General features: G+C 42.8%; 1 protein-coding gene across 1 annotated transcript; it reads left to right on the forward strand.

The window, feature by feature from the left end:
• On the forward strand, positions 689-23,328 carry RSPH3 (radial spoke 3 homolog). Its single transcript, XM_001926970.6, has 8 exons — positions 689-1,922; positions 6,830-6,917; positions 15,855-15,996; positions 17,306-17,451; positions 18,712-18,915; positions 20,658-20,820; positions 22,367-22,453; positions 22,865-23,328. Exons 1-8 carry the CDS (start codon positions 1,414-1,416, stop codon positions 23,149-23,151), a joined length of 1,626 nt encoding a protein of 541 aa, XP_001927005.6. The 5' UTR covers positions 689-1,413; the 3' UTR covers positions 23,152-23,328.

The raw sequence follows: 25,129 nt of genomic DNA on the forward strand, positions 1-25,129 counted from the left end.
CTTACGATCCATTCTTCACTTAGCAATGGCTGAACCTTTGTAAAAGGTAACTCAGATGTGTCATCCCCCCACCTGAGAGCTTTGAACAGCTCTCCATAATCCAAACTCCTCCACCCTCCTCCAAGGCTCTACCCTATCTGATCCTTACTCCTTCCCGTTCTTGGGAGGGACTGTGGGTCAGCTCCTCTTCTGCCTGTGCTGCTCTCCCCCAAACTGATGTGGTTTTTCTGTTGAGACTCCTGAAGGCCTATGCTTTGGAATAAGGGCAAACCAGAAAGTGATCCCAAAGTCTGAATCCTTGCTTAAAGGTCATTTGCTCTTACCCTGTCAGCTGAAAACCACCTCTGAAGAAAGACAACATCAGCCAGTGCCTGCTCCTCTGCAATTTTTTCTATACAATGTCCAATGTTTAATCAAAAATCTTTGAGTCATCTTTCATCCTTTCTACACATATCAAACACAACTTAAATGCCACTTTCTCCTTTAGCCCATTCAGAAATTACCTCCAATTAAGTGTTCAGAACTAAAATCTTCACGCAGTGTTTTTACCTCTAGTATTTACCACACACCTTGTATTAGCGTTTATACAACGCCTACATCTGCTTTAGGCCATAAGCTTCAAAGCACAGGAGGGATCTAGATCTTAATAGGATGGTTTATCACTTACTAGACACAGATCTAAAGATACTTAGGTTTTTTAATCGTCATGAAAACTCTAAGAGATAAATTCTATTACCCGCATTTTGCAGATTAGCAAGATGAAGCACAGAAACATTACCTTGCCAGAGGTTATGAGTCTAGTACACTGCAGAACTTGGATTTAAATCCAAGCATTAAGCTGAACCGAAGAATGCAAGTAACTGATCACTCACGGATGCATAAACTTCACTTACACAAAACAGTAACTTTTACACTGTTAATACTAAAACCAATGCATTTGCGTTTCTAAGGGCAGATCCACCCCATGATGCTTCATCATTCTTCAGGGCACACACAGGTGGCTTAAAAAACTCAACAAAGCGCCCACCTTTCCCAAAATGAGATGTCTGCGGGGGGCCCTCCACGCCCTGTGCGCCACAGCGCCCCCTGAAGGCCGATCAACAGAGCGGCAGGCAGAGAAGCCAGGCGGGAAATGCAGACCAGCTGCGGAGGCCGCAGCAGTTGGCCCCCAGGGCTGAAGAGGTGGCAGTGCTGGGAGGAGACAGCAGGGAAGCCCTCGTCCGGCCCTGGCACGTAACAGAGCTGAGGCCGGGTGCCATGGGTGTGAGATTGCAGGTGGACCGCCCGGCGTAGAGGCGCGGCGGCAGTGGAGGGGTTAACAATTGAGGACGGCCCTCAAGGAATTCGGCCTGGGACACGGCGCCGACACTGGCCCAGCAAACCCACACTCAAAAGCCGGGCCAGGGGGCCACCATGCCCATCTCACTCATGAGCAGGCATATCTGCAAGGGAGGCGCGGATGGGCGGAGTCCAAAACCGGAAGTGCCCCAGAGCCCGGGCCTTCTCGCGAAACCCGCCAGCCGGAACTGCCCGGAAGTCCCGCCCCCAGACGGAACGTTGGGTTGCTTGGCAACCGGTGGAGGCGCCGCGGGCGGGCTCTGTGCTGCCTGGAGTAAGCCGAACGTAGCTCCCACCTCCTGCCCTGGCAGCCTCCGGTCCCGCCCGCCTCCTTTCTTGCCGCTTGTCCTTGCGTCGCGGAGTCCCTGCCCTTGGCACTCCGTGCACCTCGCCGGCTCCCACGACACTTTAGTGCCCACCTGCTTCGAAGCCAAGCTTCACCGAAAGCGAAGCGGTCCGACCCCGGACGTGGCCTCCGCGTTGACGGACCGCGCCTCTCCGGCCATGGCCACCTATACCTACACCAGCCGGCCCCGGGCCCTGCCCTGCCAGCGTCGCCGTTACCGGGACAACCTGATGCAACCGTGAGTGAGCAAACCAGCCCGTGTGGTCGACACTCCCCAACCCCCATCCTGGGACCGCGGGTTGCTGGCCCTTAGCCCTGGGAAAACCTGCCTCTGCTGCTTTCTTTCCTCTGCATTCTGCGAAATAAAATTTCTCCCTAAAGGACTTTACTGTGGTGTGGAGGAATGAAGCAAGAAAGGGCATTAGTTAACTTTCAGTGGTACTGATGCTGGCATGATCGATAACATGTACAGGAAACCGACTTATTTTCACTAACTTTGAGTCAACTGGTGTTTATTGTTGCCCCTTCTAGGAGCATTTGCATACACTTTCTTAGTCCCCAGTGCTGTAAAGTTGGTTGTATAACTCCATTATGCACGGGGAAACTGAGGGACAAAGGTGTCACACACCAAAAGGGGAGCCAAGCGGTTACCATACAGTCTTTGGACAGGAATCAGGTTTAGGCCCCCAATTTGTGCTTTTACTTTCATGAGTATTTGCAAATATTCAAATATCCGTATTTGTTTGTTTATTTTAGGGTCGCACCCGTGGCTTATGGAATTTCCCAAGCTAAGGGTCCCGTCAGAGCTGCAGCTGCCGGCATACAGCACCAGCCACAGCTGCTACCTACACTGCAGCTTGTGGACACTCTGAATCCTTAACCCATTGATCAAGGCCAGGGATGGAACCCACATCCTTATGGATACTTAGGTTCTTAACCCACTGAGCCACAATGGGAACTTCTACATTAAAAAAAAAAAATTTTTTTTTTTTCTTTTATGTCTGCCCCACAGCATGTGGAATTCCTCAGCCGGGGATCAGACTTGAGCCACAGTGCTGACCTACCCTGCAGCTGTGGCAATGCTGGATCCTTAACACACTGTGCAGGGCTGGGGATTGAACCCGGAAAGTCCCTGAGCTCCAGAGATGCCGCCAATCCTATTGCGCCACAGTAGGAACTCCCAAATATCTGTATTTAGAAAGAACCTTAAATGTCATGGTTCTTTTAAAATTCTTTCCATAAGCCTCACATTTTGGAATCAGCAGAACTTTCCAAGAACACAGGCTCCATGGAAGTAGGAACCTTTGTGACTTTTACCCCCTCAAGACCGTGCCTGACGTAGCCCTCAGCCCACATTGTTGAATCACTGGTTGAACATGAGCAGTGTAGCTCTCGACACTTATTCAGTCTAAATTCATAATTATATTATCCTGACAATAAAGACTTTTTTTAAGATAAGGAATGTCTATTGCTTTAAGAAGGCCAAAATAGAAAATTTTAATTTTAATTATTTATGTTTTAAAAGGATTTGATTTTAAAAGGGATTCCTTTCAGAAATACGTTTTGGTGCCTTGAAGTCGTTTCTTGCAAATCATTCCTATTAAATCACAGCAACAGGTGAAATAAGAATCAGTGGTGGTTCATTAAGCACAGTTTTAAGAGTTAGTTGATTGGTATATTGAAATAATCTGTTGATTCAAGCCTTTAGAAGGGGTTCTTTTGTATGTGTGTCTATTTGATTTTTCAGTTTAAAGTTGTCCTTACTGGTGATTTTCAATTTATAGAAGTAATATATACTTGTTGAAGAAAATGAAAAATACAAAATAAGGATGAATAAAGGCAAAGGTAATTATCTCCCACCCACCTCTACTTCCACTTCCCTGTTGTAACCAGATTTAACAATCTTATATTATTTTTCCATACCTCCTTCCTGGTACACATATATATGAGCCTATGTACATATGTACAGAAGGGTTATTTCCAAAATAGAACCATTCTACACATATTAGTCTGCAGTTGGTTACCCCCCCCATTTTATAAGCTTTAATTTTTTTCCCCTCACTTATTTATGTGTACATGCATTTACAGACCTAATTTTTTAGTAAATGGACTTATCATCATTATTCTTATTGTGGGTACAGCCTTATTCCCCAGCCCCTTCCTTTGCAAACCTACTCTCCCTCTCCTGCCTCAAAACCATGTTAATGACTTTGGATGAATACTTTTGTACTTTTCTCCCTGCTTGAATATTTATGTGCAAGGATATGCTGTATACACACCTGCTAGGGCTTTGTCTGTTTCATAGCAATGGTAACATGTTATACACAATTCTCAGCCTCTTCCTTTTCTTACTTAATTTTTATGGAAAGTCCTCTAATTATTTTTAATAGGAGCATGATATCATCTGGTAGCATATGTTATTAAAATTTTATACCATTGATACTCAGTTTGCTTCAAGTTTTTAACCACAAAGGAGGTTTCAAAAAACAGCCTTATGTACTGGCCTTTCTATTTCTATGAGGCAGATTGCCAGGGTGGGATTAAGTCATGTATATTTTTAATACAGACAAATAGACAAAATATCTCTCCTCCAGGAATGTTTTAAACATATCCTTTTCCCCACATCTTCTCCAGCAATAGGTGTTAAGTTTTTTTTTTTTTTTCTTCTTTTTGTCTTTTGGTAGCATAAAAACAAAAAATTTATCCTATTACTTTTAATTAGCTCTAGGAGGTTTATTTTTTAATTTTTTTAATGATTTTTATTTTTTTCCATTATAGTCGGCTTACAGTGTTCTGTCAATTTTCTACTGTACAGCAGAGTGACCCAGTGATACATATATATACATTCTTTGTCTCACATTATCCTCCATCATGTTCCATCACAAGTGACTAGATATAGTTCCTTGTGCTGTACAGCAGGATCTCATTGCTTCTCCACTCCAAATGCAGTACTTTGCATCTATTAATCCCAGACTCCCAGGCCATCCCACTCCCTCCCCCTCAGCAACCACAAGTCTGTTCTCCAAGTCCTTGAGTTTCTTGTCTATGGAAAGGTTTATTTGTGCCGCACATTAGATTCCAGATATAAGTGACATCATATATTAGTCTTTCTCTTTCTGACTTCACTTAGTATGAGAGGCTCCAGTTGCATCCATGTTGCTGCAAATGGCATATTTTGTTCTTTTTTATGGCTGAGTAATCTTATATTGTGTATATATACCATATCTTCGCAGACGAGTGTTCTGAATTAAAGGTAAAATAAAATTGGGAATTTTAGGTATATGGAGAAAAATGGATGAGGTGAACAGAGGACAAGAGAAGACTGAATCAGGAGCACATCCTCCAGTCGGGGAGCTAGCAGACCCAGGCTGAGGAAGTGGAGTCAGAGAAAGAGCAGAAAAGCATTTGGAATAATATCGTGGCATCATGGAGGCCCCAGCTAGAAAGTGCTTCAGTGGGGGAGTGTCTGCTGAGCTGAACTCTACCCAGGGGTCAGGTAATTTGAACAGTGAGGCATATCTGGGTTTTAGGCAGTATTAGATGTCAGGCTATCTGGTGGTGGCTTCAATATATGATAAATACGTACTTCGCTACCCCTCACAGCGTCATTTCTAACAGAGTACTCTTATTGGTGTAGGTCAGTATTTGGTTTTGTAGCCACAAATCAGATATCATTTAAAGAATTCTGAACAAAAATATCAACTGTACATATTCTACTATTGATCATTCTGATCTCTGAAATTAAAATTTATTAACATTTAAAACAATATCATTTTGGAGTTCCCATCATGGCTCAGCGGAAACGAATCCAACTAGGAACCATGAGGTCATGGGTTCGATCCTTAGCCTCTCTCAGTGAATTAAGGATCCGGCATTGCTGTGAGCTGTGGTGTAGGTTGCAGATGTGGCTCGCATGTCAGCAGCTGTAGCTCCAATTAGACCCCTAGCCTGGGAACCTCCATGTGCCTCAGGTGCAGCCCTAAAAAAAAAAATCATTTAAAACAATGTCACTTAAAAATGTTTTCGAGCTTAAAGAACAATAAGAAATTTAACTTATTTTGGAAGCCTGATTCTATTAATGTAACTTTTTTTTTTTTTTTTGTCTTTTTGCTATTTCTTGGGCCGCTCCCACGGTATATGGAGTTTCCCAGGCTAGGGGTCTAATGGGAGCTGTAGCCGCCAGCCTATGCCAGAGCCACAGCAACGCGGGATCCGAGCCGCGTCTGCAACCTACACCACAGCTCACGGCAACACCGGATTGTTAACCCACTGAGCAAGGGCAGGGATCGAACCTGCAACCTCATGGTTCCTAGTCGGATTCGTTAACCACTGCGCCACGACGGGAACTCCAATGTAACTTTTTAATTCCTTTTTCTTTTTCTTTTTATGGCCGTACCTGAGGCATATGGAAGTTCCCAGGCTAGGAGTCAAATAGAACTGCAGCTGCTGGCTTACACCACAGCCACAGCAACATGGGATCTGAGCCGCATCTGCAGTCTTTGCCACAGCTTACAGCAGTGCTGGATCCTTAACCCACAGAGCAAGGCCAGGGACAGAACCTGCATCCTCTGGGAGACTGTGTCGCGGGTCCTTGACCTGCTGAGCCACAACGGAAACGCCTACATTTTAATTCTTGATTCGTAATTTTTTTAGTCCTTTAGGGCAGGCCTTTCTTCATTTGGGCTGTTTTCACGTTTGTTAAGTAGTCTAAGATTTCCAGCCTAAATCCAGCTCTGACTCTCACCAGCTGGGTCATCTCCGGCAGACTCCTTTCTGAGTCTGCTTCCTCTTCAGTCGAATGGCAACCATTGTTCCCAACCTGAAGCTTATTGTGAGCTGTAAATAATATGATGTCTTGTCTCCTAAAATGGACTGTCCTAAAAAAAAAAAAAAAATCCGTTTTCTTGAAATATTTTCATCTTAGTCTAAGTGGCACAGTGAGTTAGGGACGTGGCATTGTCACCTCAGTGGCTGAGGTTGCTGCTGTGGTGAGGGTTCGATCACTGGCCCAGGAACGTCCACGTGCTGTGGGCGTGGCCAAAAAACCTTTTTCATCGTAGTTCACATCCTGTTAAAAGTGAGTTGACTTCATAGATCCCCACACTCTCTTACAATTGTTATTTAGAGATTTTTTTTTTTCCATAGAGCTGAAGAACCTGTTCGTTATGGAAACATAATGTACGACAGGAGGGTGATCCGGGGCAACACGTACGCGCTACAGGCAGAACCGCCGGTGAGTGCAGCGCGGCGGTCTCAGCCAGGGCACTCCAGACCACCTGTGGCGAAGGACCAGTTTGTTTCTTTCTTTTAATTTCTGGTCCGTCACACACCAGAATGTTTATAAAATAAAACAAAGATGGATTACTAGAAAAATGAAAGAAAAAAAAAAAGACCTGCACAACATAAGCCAGATGGTGGTTCCCGGGGCCGGAGGGGTGGGGGGATAAGGGGTTATTATTTCATGGATACAGAGTATAGTCTGCAGGATGAACGCGTCCTGGAGGTGGATGGCGGGGATGGCTGCACCTGCGAATGTGGTCAAGGCCACTGAATGGTGCACTCACACATGGTTAAGGTGGTAAATTTTATGTGTGTTTTACCGCAATTAAAAGTACTTTAAAAAATACAAGCCCCAGTTTTTGTTTTATTATGTTAACAGAACTGAGGAAAACTATTGCAAAAGTTCCGAAACATTAGCTCTCAGTTTCTGTAATTGAGCTGTCACGGACCAGTTCAGACCGTCCATGGACAGCGTGAGTCTGAGGACCACACCTGGAGGAGCACGGGTCGAATAGGTTTCGGGTTGTTTAAATTATCTCATACTCCGGTACTGTTAGCATTATTTAAGTAGAAAGTCTGATTTATGCTTCTTTTCTTTAGTTTACTCAACAAATACTTACTGAGTCGAAAATCCTGTGCCGGGCACTTGCATACAGAGATGAGTGAGAACTAGTCCGCTATGAAGAGTGATGGTTCCTTGGCGCAGAAGTGAAATATAGTTAGTTTGTAAACACTATGTGACAAATACATGCCCAATTCCACATGGTGACATTTGGGATATTGGACCTTCTGAATCAGTGTACATCAAAATTACCTAGAAAACTCATTAAAAATATATATGCTTCAGCCATACCGTGGATCTAATGCGTTAGAGCTCCCAGAGGTTGGACACGGGGATATGTAGTATTAAGTACTTCTCCAGGCAGCCTGCTACAGCTTGCTCAGGCACCAGCATGTAGAAACAGTGACTGCACACTTTCTTATGGCGGTAACAGTGAATGCTGGCAGACCTCAGAGCAGAGGGGAGAATTGTTGCTTTTTAGTCCTTTTTCAGAAACTAATATTGCGATGATTTCATCTCCCTTTTTTTTTTAGTTCTTCAGTCAGTTAATCAGCACCTTCCCTTAAAGGTCTGTGCCGAGACTTCAGTTCCAGACAAGCAGGAATTCCCCATTTCCTTCCTGTTCCTCCTCTTACAACTGAAAGTCCCTGGACGTAGCACCACAAACAGATACAGGAAAATTCCCAAAGGTGGCGAGCAGGAAGTAGAAAGGCCAGGGACCTCAGGATTTGAACGCATGGAAGTGATCGGTTCCCTGGCATTCTTTTTGCCTCTCAGGTATCCCAGAGTGCCAGAGAAGGCTTCAGCCTGGAACCACAAAACGCCCTAAGAAAAGCCTGCTCCCTCTATCCAAAGACAGAGGGTGGGTTCGTAGAACAGAAACCTTTTACCATACTACCCCTTCCCCAGCCAGATGCCAGGAGGAAAACTGCCCTGCCCCTCCCCCTGGCATCATCGAGGCTAGAGAGCTGGACCTCTGTCTCCACATGGCAGCAGCAGGACAGATCAGCCCTCCGATTCATCCACTGGGGTGGTGTTGGCACAGAGCAGGAAGCCAACGTGCTGTCCTCACTCAGGGCAGTGAGGTGGTAAGAGATGGTATAAGCAGATCTTTCCTAGAAAAGTGGGGTGGCATTAGCAGAGCTGGGAAGGAGCTGAATTCTTGACTATCTGGCAGCAACAGGAGGAACAAGGTGAAGTGAGGCGGTGCTAGTCAGAGCTCAGCCCCCCGATACCCCAGCTCTAGAGTCAGCAGCACCAGTGTCAGCATAGTGATGCTCCCACCCCCACCCCCCGGCACCGGAAAGATGCTACAAGTTGCCCTTGCCCCCATTTTTCAGTGCCTCGTGTCCATGGGACCCAGTAGGATAGTGAACTTCCGTCTCCACCCGTGCCTGCACACTAAAGCAAAAGGAGTGACTTCCTGCCAAAAAGATCAAGATCCAAAGTCTCAGAACATAATACTCAGGATGTCTGGAATACAGTGTAAAATTCACTCAAATCATACCAGAAACCAGGGCAGGCACAACCTGAGTGAGAAAACCAGTCAAGGAGTTCTCTTCATGGCTCAGTGGTTAACAAACCTGACTAGCATCCTCAAGGACTTGGGTTCAATCCCTGGCCTCGCTCATTGGGTTAAGAATCTGGTGTGGCTGTGGCTGTGGTGCAGGCTGGCAGCTGTAGCTCCGATTTGACCCCTAGCCAGGACCCGCCACATGCCAAAGATGTGGCCCTAAAAAGCAAAAAAGAAAAAAAAAATCGGTCAAGAGATGACACCAAGAGCCAAGATGACCCAGACAGAGGAATAACCTGACAAGAACTTTGAAGCAGTACTCATAAAAATGTTTCAATCAAAAATGAAAAATTAGGAACATTACTGAAACAAATGGAAAAGATAGAAAATCTTTGCAAAGAAGTAGGAGATACAAAAATGAACCAAATGGGGAGTTCCCCTCGTGGTGCAGTGGAAATGAATCCGACAAGGAACCATGAGGTTGCAGGTTCGATCCCTGGCCTTGTTCAGTGGGTTAAGGATCCCGCGTTGCCGTGAGCTGTGGTGTAGGTTGCAGACGTGGCTCGGATCCAGTGTTGCTGTAGCTGTGGTGTAGGCCGGTGGCTACAGCTCCGATTCGACCCCTAGTCTGGGAACCTCCATATGCCGCCAGTGCAGCCCTAAAAGGACAAAAGACCAAAAAAAAAAAAAAAGAACCAAATGGAAAATACAGAACTGAAAATTCTAGTAACCTAAATAAAAACTCAAAGATGGACTCATCGGAGATGACATAGAAAACAATCAATGAATACAAAAATAAATCAATGGAATTACCTGGTCTGAAGAACAGAAAGAAAGTAGACCACCCCCAAAAAAAAAATTACTCAAAAAGCTGAGAAACAGTAATGAAGTTCATTACTGAATGAATTCATGAATGAATGAAAACAGTATCTAAATTCATGTCAGCCAAGTCTCAGGAGAGAAGAAAAAGCGTGAGATTGAAACAATATTTATACTTGAAGAAACAGTGTTGTAAATCCCACAAATTTGACCAAAGTCATAAACCTACAAAATTCATACCAAGACACATCAAAAACTTGTGAAAACAAAAAAATCTTGAAACCAGCTAGAGTGAGAATTGGCTTTTTGAAAAATTAATAAAATTGCTAAACCTCTAGCAAGACTATCAAAAACAGAAGCAAACATCAAATATCAGGAGTGAGCATCAGGGGCTATGACTGCAGATACTGCAGCCATTAAAAGATTGCGAGGATGATAACGGAACACTGCAGATGACTCTACACAGGTCAGTCCAACAACGCAGATGAGATGGACCAATTCCAGACTCTGCAGACGACCCAAATTTACTTTTAACACGAAGTTAACTTCCCCAAAGTGATCTCCAGGCCCACATGGTTTCACTGGAGAATTCTGCCAGTGAAATTAAAAATAATTAGCATCAGGAGTTCTTTTGTGGCACAGTGGGTTAAGGAGGAGTGTTGCCACTGCTGTGGCATGGTCCGTCCCAGGCCCGGGAACTTCCACGTGCTGTAGGCACAGCCCAAAAAAAAAAAAAAAAAAAAAAAAAATTAGCATCAATTCTACCCAAATCTCTTTCAGAAAATAAAAGAGGAAGGGATACTTGCCAACATTTTATGAAGCTAGCATTACCCTGATGCCCAAATCAGGCAAATATAATAAAAACAAAGAAAACTATAGACCAATAACTATCATGATTGTAGATACAAAAAATCCTTATCAAGGAGCTCCCGCCGTGGCGCAGTGGGATCAGCAGCGTCTTGGGAATGCTGGGACACGGGCTAGATCCCTGGCCCAGTACAGTCAGTTAAGGATCCGGTGTTGCTATAGCTGCAGCTCGGATTTGATCCCTTGCATGGGAGTTCCATGTGCTTCTGGGCAGCCAAAAACAAACAAACCAACAAATCCTTACCAAAATATTAGCCAGTAGATCCATCAATATATAAAGTTGTGACCAAGCAGGATTTGTTCCATGAATGCAAGTGTGTTCCAACATTTGTAAATCAGTATAACCCACCACATCAGCAGGTTAAAGAAAGAGGGAGAGCCTGTCGTGGCTCAGCAGTAATGACCCCAACTAGTATCCATGAGAATGCAGGTTCTGTCCCTGGCCCTGTTCAGTGGGTTAAGGATCCAGCATTGCTGGGAGCTGTGGTGTAGGTCGCAGGTGCAGCTTGGATCTGACATTGCCGTGTGGGCATTTGCAATTCTAATTCAACAGCTAGCCTGGGAACTTACCTATGCCTCTGGTGCATCCCTAAAAAGACCAAAAAAAAAAAAAAAAAAAAAAAAGAAATTCTGTGATCATACTCATTGAAGAAGAAAAATGTTTAACAGAATTCAACACTCATTTGTAGTAAACACAGCCTCAGCTTGATGAAAAGCATCCATAAAATATCTACAACTAATATCATACTTAAAGGTGAAGGAATGAATGCTTTCCCCTTAAGACATTGAACAAGGCAAGAGTATTTATCCTCACCACTCATAATGCCGGAAGTTCTAGCCAGTGCTAGATCCAGGTCAGAAGTAAAGCTATCCCTGGAGTTCCCGTTGTGGTGCAGCAGAAGTGAATCCACCTGGGAACCATGAGGTTGCGGGTTCGATCCCTAGCCTTGCTCAGTGGGTTAAGGATCCTGCATTGCTGTGGCTGTGGTGTAGGCCGGCAGCTGTAGCTCTGATTTGACCCCTAGCCTAGGAACCTCCATATGCCACAGATGCGGCCCTAAAAAGCAAAATAATAATAGTAATAATAAATTTTAAAAGAAAGCTATCCCTAATTGCAGATAATATGATTATGAAATTAAGCCAGGAATACCTGAGTATAAATCTGTTAAAACATGTGCAGGGTCTATAAAATAAACATTATCAAATACTGATGAGTCAAAGACAATTTAAAGACTTGGAAACTATGGAAAGTCATACTGTGTGCATGAATGGGAAGACTCAGCATAGTGAAGATGTTAATTGTCCCAAGTTGGTTTATAAAACAGTTCCTATCAAAATTCCAGCAAGATTCGTGCAGCTCTAGATAAGCTTAGTCTAAAACTTCACATGGAAAAGCAAGGAACTAAAACAGTTAAAACCATTTTGAGAAAGAAGCATAAAGTGAGAGGAATCACTTTACTCAGTGTTAGAATTCACTGTGTGTGAAATCAGTAATTGTATCAAGACAGGGTGGTATTGGCAGAGGTATAGAGACATAGACAAGTGAGAAACTTTACATTTAAACTTTTAGGGAAAACCTTCAGCATCTAGGGCTACTCAGAGTTCTTATATGTGCCAGCCAAGGCACAGTCTATAGAAGAAAAACAGGAAGAATTGGACTCCATCAAAATTAGAGACGTTCGTGTTGTGGAAAACTCTTATAAGAGGGTGAAAAAACAAGCTACAAGCTGGAAGAAAATATTTGCAAACCAAATACCTGACAAAGGTCTTATATTTGGGATATATATTAAAGAACTCTCAAAACTCAAAAGTTAAAAAAACTTACTAAAAAATGGAAAATGGTCAAAAGTCATGAACAGATATTTCATCAAAGGAGAAAATGGATGGCAAATAAGCACATTTAAAAATGTCAGCATTGGAGTTCCCGTCGTGGCACAGTGGTTAATGAATCCGATTAGGAACCATGAGGTTGCGGGTTCAGTCCCTGCCCTTGCTCAGTGGGTTAAGGATCCGGCGTTGCCGTGAGTTGTGGTGTAGGTTGCAGATGCGGCTCGGATCCCGCGTTGCTGTGGCTGTGGTGTAGGCTGGCAGCTACAGCTCCGATTTGACCCCTAGCCTGGGAACCTCCATGTGCCGTGGGAGCGGCCCAAGAAATAGCTAAAAAGACAAAAAATAAAAAAAATTAAAATGTCAGCATTATTAACGATCGGGAAATACAAATTAAAACCACAGTGATGTAACTACACACCTGTTGGACAAGGTAAAATTTTAAAAGAAGTGCCTGTGAGGAGTGGAGCACCTGGAACTCCGCCACATTGCAGATGTGAGAGTAAAATGGTAATCGACCCTGGAAAATTGTTCAGTGGCTGCTTATAAAAACTATCTTGCACTTGCCATTCGAGTCCACAATTGTACTCTTAGACATTTATCCAAGAGAAATGGGAACTTGTGTTTACGTATTAACCTGTACACGGATGAATGTTCATTAGAGCCGGATGTAAATGGTTAAACAAGCCTGGTTCATCCCTGCCCTCAGGTACAGCTAACAAAAAGGAACCAACTATTGATAAATGCAGCAACCTGGGTAGGCCTCAAGGACATTATGCTTGGTGAAAAAAAAGCCAACCTCAAAAGGTTACATACAGAATGATTCTTTGTATATAACAATCTTTAGAAAAGATAAAGCTTTAGAGATAGGGAACAGATTAGTCGTCAGGGCGCAGGAATGAAGGTGGGACTTATATAGAATATAAATATAGAGTAATGCACAGGGGCTCCTTTGGGATGAGGTAGGTCTCTGATGTGGTGGTTACACAAATCTATACGTAGGGTAAAATCACATGGACCTGGGTACACAGACAAAAACAAATCAGTGCATGTAAAAATTGTGAAAAATGAGTAAGATCCACTAGTATTTTATAAATGTTAATTTCCTGATTTTTATATTCTATTATAATTGTATAAAATATCACCATTGAAAGAAGCTGGATAAAGCATATGTACTCTATGTACTGTTTTTGCAGCCTTCTGTGAATTATTTCAAAGTAACACATTTCTAAAAAGAAATAACTAGATCTTGAAACAGGTAAGTTGGGCAATGCATTTCTAAACTGAACTTGTTGCATTTTTGTTATCATAAATCTTTCAAGGCTGACGTTTATAATTCTGTTCCATAAAAAGATGGAAATAAATCAAGCATGGTTATTTATAATATTTACAGTAATGTAGAATATATACTTTATACACAGGAAAAAACTTCCATTGAACAATCCCAAAGTGATATTAGTAATTGTATTAGAAAAACAAAACTGGAGATGATATATCTTTTCTTTTTGGAAATGTGGTTATGTTATTTTATAATAAAAGGAACTGATAACTATATAGGGGAAGAACTAGTCTATGACAGGTGTTGTGTTAGGCTTGTTACATTATCATCTAATTTGTTCCTTATAAAAAACCTACATAGATGGTATTCTCATACAGAAAACTGAATATCTGAAAATGTGGTTTTAGTCCAGGTTTTACTGATCCTGGTAATTAATAAATTAAAGAGTTGAGGAGTTCCCGCTGTGGCACAACGGGATCGCGGTGTCTCTGCAACACCAAGACACATGTTCGATATGCGCCCAGCACAGTGGTTAGAGTCTGGCGAACTCCATATGCTGCAGGGCAGCCAAAAAAGACAAAATTAATTAAAGAGTTGGAATTTAAGCTTCAGAACCAATGTTCTCCTTTCCACTCTATAATGCAGATGTGGGGAAAGTTTACGCTAGGTAATGTTTAATTAGGAAAACGGTGTAAAATGTATGGTATCACAACGTCAAAAAAACCTGTTTTTGTTTTGTTTTGTTTGCTTTTTAGGGCTGCACTTGCAGCATATGGAGGTTCCCGGGCTAGGGGTCCAATTGGAGCTGTAGCTGCCGGCCTAAACCACAGCCATAGCAACTCTGGATCCGAGCCACATCTGCAACCTACACCACAGCCCATGGCAACACCAGATCCTCCCACTGAGCAAGGCCAGGGATCGAACCTGCGTCTTCATGTATGCTAGTCAGATTCATTAACCGCTGAGCCACGATGGGAACTCCATAACCTGTATATGTTACAGGAGCCATTGTATTGGCGATATGGGATTATAGGTAATTTTCTTTTTTCTTTTTAAAAAACTATAATGTTTCAATAACAGTATTTTTAGAATTCTAATTTAAAATATTAATGCTTCCATGCAAATTACTTTTATATTTCTCCTTTTCTTTTTATATTTACCTTGGGATAAGACAGGTTAGCTAGAGAAAAGGACTATGAAATGAGATGCAGATATGAAATCAAGGACCTTAAAATGTTGCAGAACTACTGTGAATATTTTTAATCCCTTACCTCTTGTTTTGTGCACTTGGACAGGCTTTGTTTGAACTGAGAGTATTTTCTCTGTGAGCCAGTGGATTTTTTAAGGAAACTCTGTCCAAAGGAAATTCAGATTTAAAAAAATTCTCGTGCTTTTCAGTTTCTTAACTGCACATTAAAATGTATGTGACTGAATGATTGTATCAATTTACTGGGCACTGGAGGAAGTCATGGTAAAAATCCTTGAATGAGCAAAAAACAAGGTTTTAGACTGGTTTCTGCACCCATTTTATGCCAGTTAACAGTCACACTTTGAAGTTGCTTTCTTTTTTTCTTTTTCTTGTCTTTTTAGGGCCGTACTCACTGCATATGGAGGTTCCCAGGCCAGGGATCTTATCGGAGCTGTTGCTGCCAGCCTACGCCACGGCCACAGCAATGCCAGATCCGAGCCACGTCTGCAACCTACACCACAGCTCATGGCAACACCAGATCCTTAACCCACTGAGCAAGGCCAGGGATCAAACCTGCAACCTCATTGTTCCTAGTCGGATTCGTTAACCACTGAGCCATGATGGGAACTCCCTGCAGTTGCTTTCTATGTGTTGTCAGATACCTTTGTAATGACCTGACAAAGTTCAAACAAATTTTTAATCATCAAGTCGCTGATAATCAGGAAGCATTATATGACAGATGCTTGCTCACTATCCCGGATTCAGTTTGGGAACAGCAGATCTATATACTTTAGAAATATTTCGTAAATTTCACAAGCCTTTTCTGTCCCCCAGCCTGGGCAGCCCGATCCTGCCGAGATTCAGAGGCGGCAGCAGGCTAAGAGGAGGGCCTTGGCCAAAAGGCGAGCCCAGGAGCAGCTCCGGCCCCGAACGCCTGAGCCCGTGGAGGGCAGAAAGCACGTGGATGTGCAGACAGGTGCGTGGGCTGCTGTCGGCCTGGTGGCTCGGGGGTGCTCGGATCTCCAAGTCGGATCATTTTACTTCTCCATTTTGTTATTTATGTATGGGTTATGCTGCCTGGTACTTCCCTAGTACATGGCAGGAGAGGTCCATGCATTAAACAAACTCACAGGCTCTATATTGTAACCATGTTGGGTATGGCTGAAAGTGGGCGAGGGGTTGTTTTTTTAATGTATTACCAAATTAATTCTCTATTAGCCCTGTTCTGGGGTGATTCCTTTTTTCTTTTTATAGCCCAACATGAATCGCTGAACAGGAGGGAGAGCAATCTGGTTTTATTTTGGTGTTGGATTTGTCTTTGGAGAGGAGTAAACCCACTTAGATCTGAGTCCCCACCTCTCTCACCTCAGCCTCTTTTGCTCTCTCCTCGTGTTCTCCATTCACGTTGCATATTCCCCAGGGCCTCATGGGCTCTCCTAGGCCAGTGTCAGGCTTGTCCTACCTGTCTGGCTGTTGTCAGCTCTGGAGGCTTACCTGGACCTATAGGGTCTAGCTGTGTTGTTGACAGAATATTGATAGTCAGTCCATACTTGGTGGTTTCCTTGGATCAGTGTAGCTACTCTGGATTCACCTTGCACCCTGCCAAGATGGCGAGAGGATTCATCAGAGATACTTCTGGATGGCAAGGACAGAAGGAAGAGAACCAAACCATGCTTTTTCCCTACCCTGAGTAGATGGATTGTTAATTTTCCATGCCTTGTTATGCTTTGTATTTTATAGACATTTTTGGTTTCATGTGCTTTTTTAGTTTCCTTTTCAAATACAAAGTTCAGTCCTTTCTCAACATTTAGTAAATGTTCTAGCCTGACTGACTCTGTGGTCTTCAAAATGTATAAAATACTTAGTGCATTTTGTGAATTGAACCCCACATTTGAGCACTTTTTTTTTTCTTTTTTGGGGCTGCACCTGCAGCAAATGGAAGTTTCCAGGCTAGGGGTGAAATCAGAACTGCAGGTACTGGCCTACACCACAGTCACAGCAATGTGGGGGATCCAGGCTGTGTCTGTGACCTATACCACAGCTCACGACAGTGCCAGATCCTTAACCCACTGAATGAGGTCAGGGATCAAACCCACATCCTCATGGATACTAGTTGGGTTTGTAACTCACTGAGCCACAACGGGAACTCCCATTTGAGCATTTGTATTCTAAGACTTATTTCCTGATCCATTCAGTTCTGTTTTGAAAGAACTATAGCTTCGAATACACATATGTATTTGAAATAGACCAGAATTTCAAACTCAATGTATATGGTGTTCTCTTAGAATTATACCTTGAAGAAATTGCTGACCGCATAATAGAAGTTGATATGGAATGCCAAACAGATGCATTTTTGGACAGACCACCAACACCACTTTTTATTCCTGCCAAAACTGGCAAAGATGTGGCCACCCAAATACTAGAAGGAGAGGTATAGTACATTATTCAGATTCCCCTCTATGCTCTTTATAAATAGTTAAGGCCTAGCATGAGTACAGACCGTCTCACAGTCAGGAAGATTCTACTTACTTCATTTCCTTATAGATTTCTCTACAGCAGTTTTATCCTGAGCCGCTGCCCAGAAATGTTTTTAAATACCATGTTTTCCCCTCTTTGCTGATCACAAATAAAAATTATTAGAAATGTTTTAGAATATTTACATATTAATTTTTGTGTGTTTTCATACTTGCTAAATATGTGAATATAAGGTAGATTTGCACCATAAGGAAAATAATATCTCTGGTATAAAAAGTTCCACTATTAGTTGCTTGTAGATTACATAACTTTTATGAAGATAATCTCTTTATATTAGAAGAAAATTCTAAAATAACCATATTATCATATGAGTATGGAATGCAAAATAGGCCAATTTATGAAATTGAAGAAGAGAAAACAGTGCTTATGTGCATAATGATTTAAGTGAGATTTAAGATTCGAAGGAATTTGAAAGAACTGTCATTGAAATTGAGAAATAAGTCTTCATAGGCTACATAGAGGAGTATAGTCGTCTCTAAATCCTAGAGCTGAATCACCAAAATATCCATTATTTTTGTTCTTTTGTCCTTCAAACTGCTATCAAAAACAGGAAAAATTGAGGAGAAAAGTCAGAATGAGAAAGACAAAGATCTTGGAGTTCCCATTGTGGCTCAGTGGAACGACTCTGACTAGGAACCATGAGGTTGCGGGTTCGGTCCCTGGCCTTGCTCAGTAGGTTAAGGCTCTGGCATTGCCGTGAGCTGTGGTGGAGGTCACAGACGCGGCTCAGATCTAGCGTTGCTGTGGCTGTGGTGTAGGCTGGCAGCTGTAGTTCCGATTAGATCCCTAGCCTGGGAACCTCCATGTGCCTCAGGTGTGGCCCTAAAAAGCCAAAAAAAAAAAAAAAAAAGACAAAGATCTTTCCCTTGGGTTTCGTGGTTTGATCTAAAAACTGTTGAGTACCTGGTTCATTCTGATGATTGCATAGGTCTTTTTATAACTTTGGCTCAGTCTATTTTTGCCTCTAAAGAGCCTCTGTGCCTTTCAGGGCAATTCTGAGGACTAGAAACCATGAATAAAGCACCAGCCTGGTGCCTGGCACACGGAAGACACTCAGTATATAGTATCTCATTCTTGCTACTCTCCTGGCTGTGTTTTCCCTGAGCATTTGGTTCATGCTTAATGTGTTAAATATGCTTTGCTTTGTGTGTTTAAGCTCTTTGACTTTGATCTTGAAGTTAAACCGATGTTAGAGGTTTTGGTGGGAAAGACCATTGAGCAGTCCCTTCTGGAAGTGATGGAAGAAGAAGAGTTGGCGAGCCTGCAGGCCAGTCAGTATGCGTTTGAAGAGCTGCGCAATGTCGAGCTCGCTGAAGTTCAGCGACTTGAAGAGCAGGAGAGGCGACACCGGGAGGAGAAAGTACGGACTTTTAGTTTTCTTTCTTGGATGTTGGCTCTTTAACTGATTATGTTCAGAATCGCGTGTGGTGTGAGTAGAGCTAAAGACCTTTGCCGACATGTTAGAAAAGACCTGTAGTGTTTGTCGCTCAGGTCTCTCATATATCACAGATCTTTCGTGGACTGACTTAAGTTCTCTGAATTCCAGCTTGTGTCAGTGCACCTAAACAGACTTCCCTGAGTCCTCAAAGACGTAGGTTCCAGAGAAGGGCGCTCTTACGTATCATGAGTCCTAGAGGAAGAAAGAATGCCAGTTTGCCATAAGTCACTGTAGAGAAAGGTGGCAGTGGGGTATACTGGGGTGAGGGCAATAAGAAGCAGGGGATCTGGCTGCAATCCTGGCTCTTTTCTCAGTAGCCAGCGCTTCTCCAGACCCTTAGAGATACAGAAGAACCACGTGGGTCTTTATAGCACATTTCTCTAAAATATACGTTGTTAGCACTTTTAATAAGAAAAGTTTTAGAAGTTCCTGTTGTGGTGCAGGGGAAATGAATCTGACCAGGAACCATGAGGACGCAGGTTCGATCCCTGGCCTCGCTCAGTGGGTTAAGCATCCAGCGTTGCCGTGAGCTGTTGTGTAGGTCACAGACGTGGCTCAGATCTAGTATTGCTGTGGCTGTGGTATAGGCAGGCAGTTGTAGCTCTGATTTGACTCTTAGCTTGGGAACTTCCAAATGCTGCAGATGCAGCCCTAAATAAAGCAGGAAAGAAAAGAAAAGTTTGAGAGTCCAATTTTTAAAATATGCCTGAAACCTCTAGTTAGAACACCAGGCTCGTTAAACTTGAAGACTCTGGGTCTGGCAGTCACTGTCGCCCCGGTGAAACACTGGGTGGTACATGATCCAGGAGCTCTGGGACACCCCAGAGGGCTCAGCATCCGGCTCAGCACTCACGGTGGCTCAGCTGTTGGGTGTTGTGTACTAGTCTAATGGACTTAGACTAATTCTACTCCCAAGTAAATGATTAATTGTATAAAGAGCCTAGGGCTTATGGTAAAGGTGGTACAAATGCACGACTATGCACTGTTATAAAATGAACACTGATAAAATTACCTTTGTTGAAATAATCAAGTCTTTAACAAAGAAAAGATAAATTTGTTTATTTGCTCTTAGGAAATATACAAAGTGAAAAATACAAATCATCTAGATTTATATTTGTTTGAACTTTGAAAATAAAATTAGAAAATATATGAATGCTCCCACCTCTGCATGGGAGTAGAGAAGAAAGTTCATTAGCTTTTTAGATTTTGTATGATCTACAACAAGCAACTAGAAAAAGAGGTTTTATAATTTCTAGAGCTTTATAAATTCAAAGAATCATTACAAATGAGACGAATTATTGGCCTACGTTTTCAAATTGAATTTTCATATAAGCAGTTCTTTGTGATAATCCTAATTAAAAATACATATAACTATTATTACTCTTTGATAGCAGCCATACAGCCAAACATGTGTTTCCTGAAATGATCTTACTGGAAAATGGATCAGAAAATGAGTTTTACCTTAAGCTTCATCTCTTATGAATTCAGTTCCTGCTAGTTATTGAAATGCACTAAAAATCTCGATGAAAAATCTGAGCTGGTAATAGACACCAAGCTGTCCCTCGTTCGAAAATAGGAGTCCACACTTCCCGCGCGCTAGAGTCGGTGTGGGGGCGGGTGTCGTAGCTGAGGAACCGTCCCCGGTGGTCTTTCTCTCTGGGCAGGAGCGTCGTAAGCAGCAGCAGTGGCAAGTGGTTCACAAGCATCACGAGACTGCAGAGAAAATCGCCGCCCGCGCCTTTGCGCAGCGTTACCTGGCCGACCTGCTCCCCTCCGTCTTCGACAGCCTCAGGGATGGAGGCTACTTTTACGATCCCGTTGAAAGAGGTCTGTGGAGGTTTTTGTTGGATTAACTCTGCTTGAGGAAGCATCCTTTTAATTGTTGAAATTTGTCTTGTGCCCGTTTTTATTTTGAATTGAAATCTTTCTCTGAAACAAATTTAAAAATCAGTTATATTGTTTTAAGAAAGTACTGTAACTAAAAAGAGGTCTCTTACAAAGATCTTGACATGAGGATGTTTGTGTTTTTGCAGGGGGCGGGGGTGGTACATGGCCGTGACATGCGGAAATTCCCAGGCCAGGGGTCGAACCCCAGCCGCGGCAGTGACAGCACCGAATCCTCAGCTGTTGGGCCACCAGGGAACTCCTGTACTTTCAGGTTTTTATCGTGTTTTCCTACACGATACCATTTGGCCTCCCAGTAGCTCTGTGAGGTAGGTGTGGCAGATTAACTCCCATTTTTCAGACGTAGGAACTGAGGCTCAGAGACCCTGATCGCCTTGCTGTCCCTCACTCACTCAGGCAGGCGTGTGGCCTGGGACTGACCGGGACTTTGACTCCAGGCTGCCAGCTCCCTAGGGCCCAGTGGGGCTTCTTGCTGTTAGTCACAGAGGCCTGGAGCCTTTTTCTCATTCATGGATTGCCGGAAAAGTCAGTTATAGAGCACTTAAAACTTGCCAAGGAGATTCATGCCTCAAATTAAAACCCCGTGTAGTAGCGGGGATAGTATTCTGTCACCGTGTCTGCTGTCACCCATTGAAAAATGGCAATTAGGTGTCTGTTCCCCCGAGGGCCATCTTAAGACATTAAAATGTGTATTGTAATGGACCTTTTTTTAAAGGCTTTTTACACCATGGAGTCTATTTTTTCCATCTCATTTGAACAGATTTCTCACCATTGGAAACCCCTAGTTTCCAACCCATTTCGACCTGACCTTCTTCTCGGATGCTGTCTGGCCTCTATGCTCTGAATCTCCAGCAGCCTCCGCCAGGCCCCAGGCTTCAGGGGCAGGGCTAGGGTTAGGGTTACTCACTCCCAGATTTGCATTAGGCTCCCTCTGAAGTTCTCGTCCTAGTCCACACCCCTGCCCCACCCACCCACCCCCTTGATCCACATCCTTCGGGCCTATAAAGTCAGTTCTAATGGCTTTGACTCCCAAAAAGGCCTCATAGTTTTGAAAACACTATTTCTACCGCAATAGAAAGGAAAGTGGATTCCCATTGGCGCAGTGGTTACGAATCCGACTAGAACCATGAGGTGGGTTCGGTCCTGCCTTGCTCAGTGGGTACGATCCAGCATGCACGGCTCGGATCCGCGTTGCTGTGGCTCTGGCATAGGCAGCGCTACAGTTCCGATTCGACCTAGCCTGGAACCCACATGCACGAAGCGAAAAAATAGCAAAAAAAAAAAAAAAAAAAAAAGGAAAGTGACCCTCTAGAGAATGTGCAAAGGTGATGCCCTGTGAGTCTATTGGACGTTTTACAAGAAAACAATGGTGATGTATCTGTAACATGAAGGGGGGGAGAGCACAGATTCTTCCAACCTCCAAGGACTTATAAAAATCACTTAATGAAATTAACTTTTTAAATTACAGATATCGAGATAGGATTCCTTCCATGGTTAATGAATGAAGTTGATAAAACTATGGAATACAGCATCGTGGGAAGAACAGTGCTTGACAGTAAGTTCTTTTATTTTATTTAAAAGTCATCTCTGAATTTTTTCAGTAGGAAGGATAAATAGAAGAAAAATGTTAATTTTATAGTTTTGATTCTTAAATTGTCAGTTTATCAGTTATATTAACAAAGGTACAAATTTTTACCCTCCATATTGTTTTTGGTTCTTTCATCATTTGATCAGAATTAACATCTTCTGTTGTTACTTTATAAATGATACCCTGTTAAAGCATTGAATCTAATTCACATTCAGTGCACTAAGTGGTGCAGAAGGCAAGTATGCTGACTTCATATAAAAGGTCATGACACAGGGAAGAGAAGCAGCCTGGGAAATATTTTATACTCATCTATGAGTCAGCATTACAGCTACTAAAACATGAAAAATCACAGTGATTTCTGTTCCTATACTTTTTCAGTGTTGATTCGTGAGGTGGTCGAGAAGAGATTGAGTCTGTATGAGCCTAAGGAGGACCGGCAGTCACCTCCGAAACCTGAGGACGGGCTCGGTGGTCCTGGAGGCGTGAGGGACTCCCTGGTGGACTACGCGTTCCAGGACCACGGGGCATCCCCGGCGCAGAGGCCGCTTCCAGACAGAGACTCCCCGCCAAGGGCACCACATGATGGAAGGTCCGTGGAGGGGGTGTCATCCCAGGAAGGGCGGCCGATGGAGGAGGAGGACGAACAAACAGGAGGAAATTCTTAGGGAGGGAAGAACTCTTCCAGTAGAGGGAGCTTCGGAGCCAGTCAGCGGGCAGTCAGGTAACGGTGCCTGAGTCCCCTCAGGTCATGGGAATTATGCTGTGTTTAGTCACCTGGTCTTTGTCTGTTGCACTGGGCACATCACATCTGTTGAAATAATAAACCTACTTTGAAAGTGAAACTTACCTTATTTAATAGTAGACTGTTGAGAAGCTATAGTGCAATTCTAATGAGCATTATGTCTAGTTGCAAGCTTCCCATTACCACTATATATAACTGATATGTTTTTCCTTAATTTTGTTATTTAGGTTTTTTTGGTATGTTTTGTTTTCTAATTGATTCTCAACTTGTAGTTCTTTTGTACAATGCAGTTCAAGGTACAGAAATTTATGGTTAGATTACTCTGTGTTATCTTTATTACTTTTATCCTTACTTCATTCATTGAATAGACAGGTGTGAAGCGTCTGCTGTTTGCTAGGCATTGTGGTAAATATCGGAGATATCATTGTGAGCAGAATTAGATATGGCCTGTACTTTTGTAGTAAGTGTAATATTTAATGTTCGATGACAAGGCTGTCAGCCATTGAGCTTTTCTTCTCTATAGGAAATTGTTTAACTTACTCTAAGCAAGAATCTTTAAGTGTGTTACTGAAAGCTTTAATGTTCTTTCCTTGCAAAGACAGAAATATATCCGTATTTGTATGCGATTAAACAGATACTGATTCCTTCCACCTTCAATATTCAAGTAAATCTCAGGGGATTCTATGAATTAGTAATGTGCTGTCATCAATTTTTTCTCCTTCCTACTATTAAACCATTTCAGGCAATGGAGTAGAGCTAACAGTCCCTCTTCAAAGGCAACCACTGTCATCTGTCAAGTGTGTACCTTCCAGGCTTCTCTCAAGGTATTTCTGTATATACAGATTTGAACACCTGGAACTATATAGGTTGTATTATTTGCTTTTTTCATCTAACAGTGTGTCTTAGACCTTTGAATGTGAGTACTTATCAATCTCTGAAATATGGTAAGATATTACTAAATATGACTGTGTTATAGGAAATTACCATTTGACTTTTTTTTTTTTTTTTTTTGGTCTTTTCAGGGCCACACCCACAGCATATGGAGGTTCCCAGACTAAGGAGTTAGAGCTACAGCCACTAGCCTACACCACAGCCACAGCAACGCCAGATCTGAGCCGCGTCTGTGACCTACGACACAGCTCATGGCAATGGCGGATCCTTAACCCACTGAGCGAGGCCAGGGATGGAACCTGAATCCTCATGGATGCTAGTCAGATTCATTTCCACTGAGCCACGATGGGAACTCCTCATCTGACTTTTTAATCTGAATTGATGAATTTGCCTGTACTATTGAAAAGCACAGATATTTTATCCCTAAAGCCATTCTAATCTTAGTCACTGAAGTCTTCTGAGGCTTGAGGTGGATGTAGTCTGTTTCTGAGAATATTTGTAAATATATAAGCTATAGTGATTTGAAATAGTTTGCAATTTTAACATATTTACCTTAAATTTCTTTTAAAACTAGATATTAAAAATACTTAAGAATGTCTTTCTTCATTTGTAAAAAGAACTGCACTGTGTGTCTGTATAGCAGTTTTTATGGTTCTCAAGCTAATCTCTCACATATTATATCACCACATCATTTCAACCTCACCACAGCCCTTCTGAGGTACATGTGACAGTATTTTCATTTTCATTTTACGCAACCATTGGTCTGGTCAGCCAGCAAACACTGCTGTGTGCTGAGCATGAGGAGGAGGCTGCAGATACGCCTAGTGAAGTGAGGGTCAAGTGAGAAAACCACAGCTCGGGGGTTTTACACGGTTTGCCTTAAGTGACACGTCCAGTAAGTAATGAGATGAGAGCTGGAGCCCACATCCCTTTCCTTCTAACCTACTATGCTTTCTTCCAAACAGCCTTGAACCTCTGTGAGGTACAAAGAGTAACTTTACATCAATTAT

The sequence above is a fragment of the Sus scrofa genome, chromosome 1, assembly GCF_000003025.6.
Source record: "Sus scrofa isolate TJ Tabasco breed Duroc chromosome 1, Sscrofa11.1, whole genome shotgun sequence".
Lineage (NCBI taxonomy): Eukaryota > Metazoa > Chordata > Mammalia > Artiodactyla > Suidae > Sus > Sus scrofa.

Coding starts and splice junctions, on each gene's coding strand:
- RSPH3 (XM_001926970.6), top strand. CDS start 1,414: ATGCCCATCTCACTCATGAGCAGGCATATCTGCAAGGGAGGCGCGGAT. Junction 6,918..15,854: donor CGCTACAGGCAGAACCGCCG/GTGAGTGCAGCG, acceptor TCTGTCCCCCAG/CCTGGGCAGCCCGATCCTGC. Junction 18,916..20,657: donor GGCGACACCGGGAGGAGAAA/GTACGGACTTTT, acceptor CTCTCTGGGCAG/GAGCGTCGTAAGCAGCAGCA.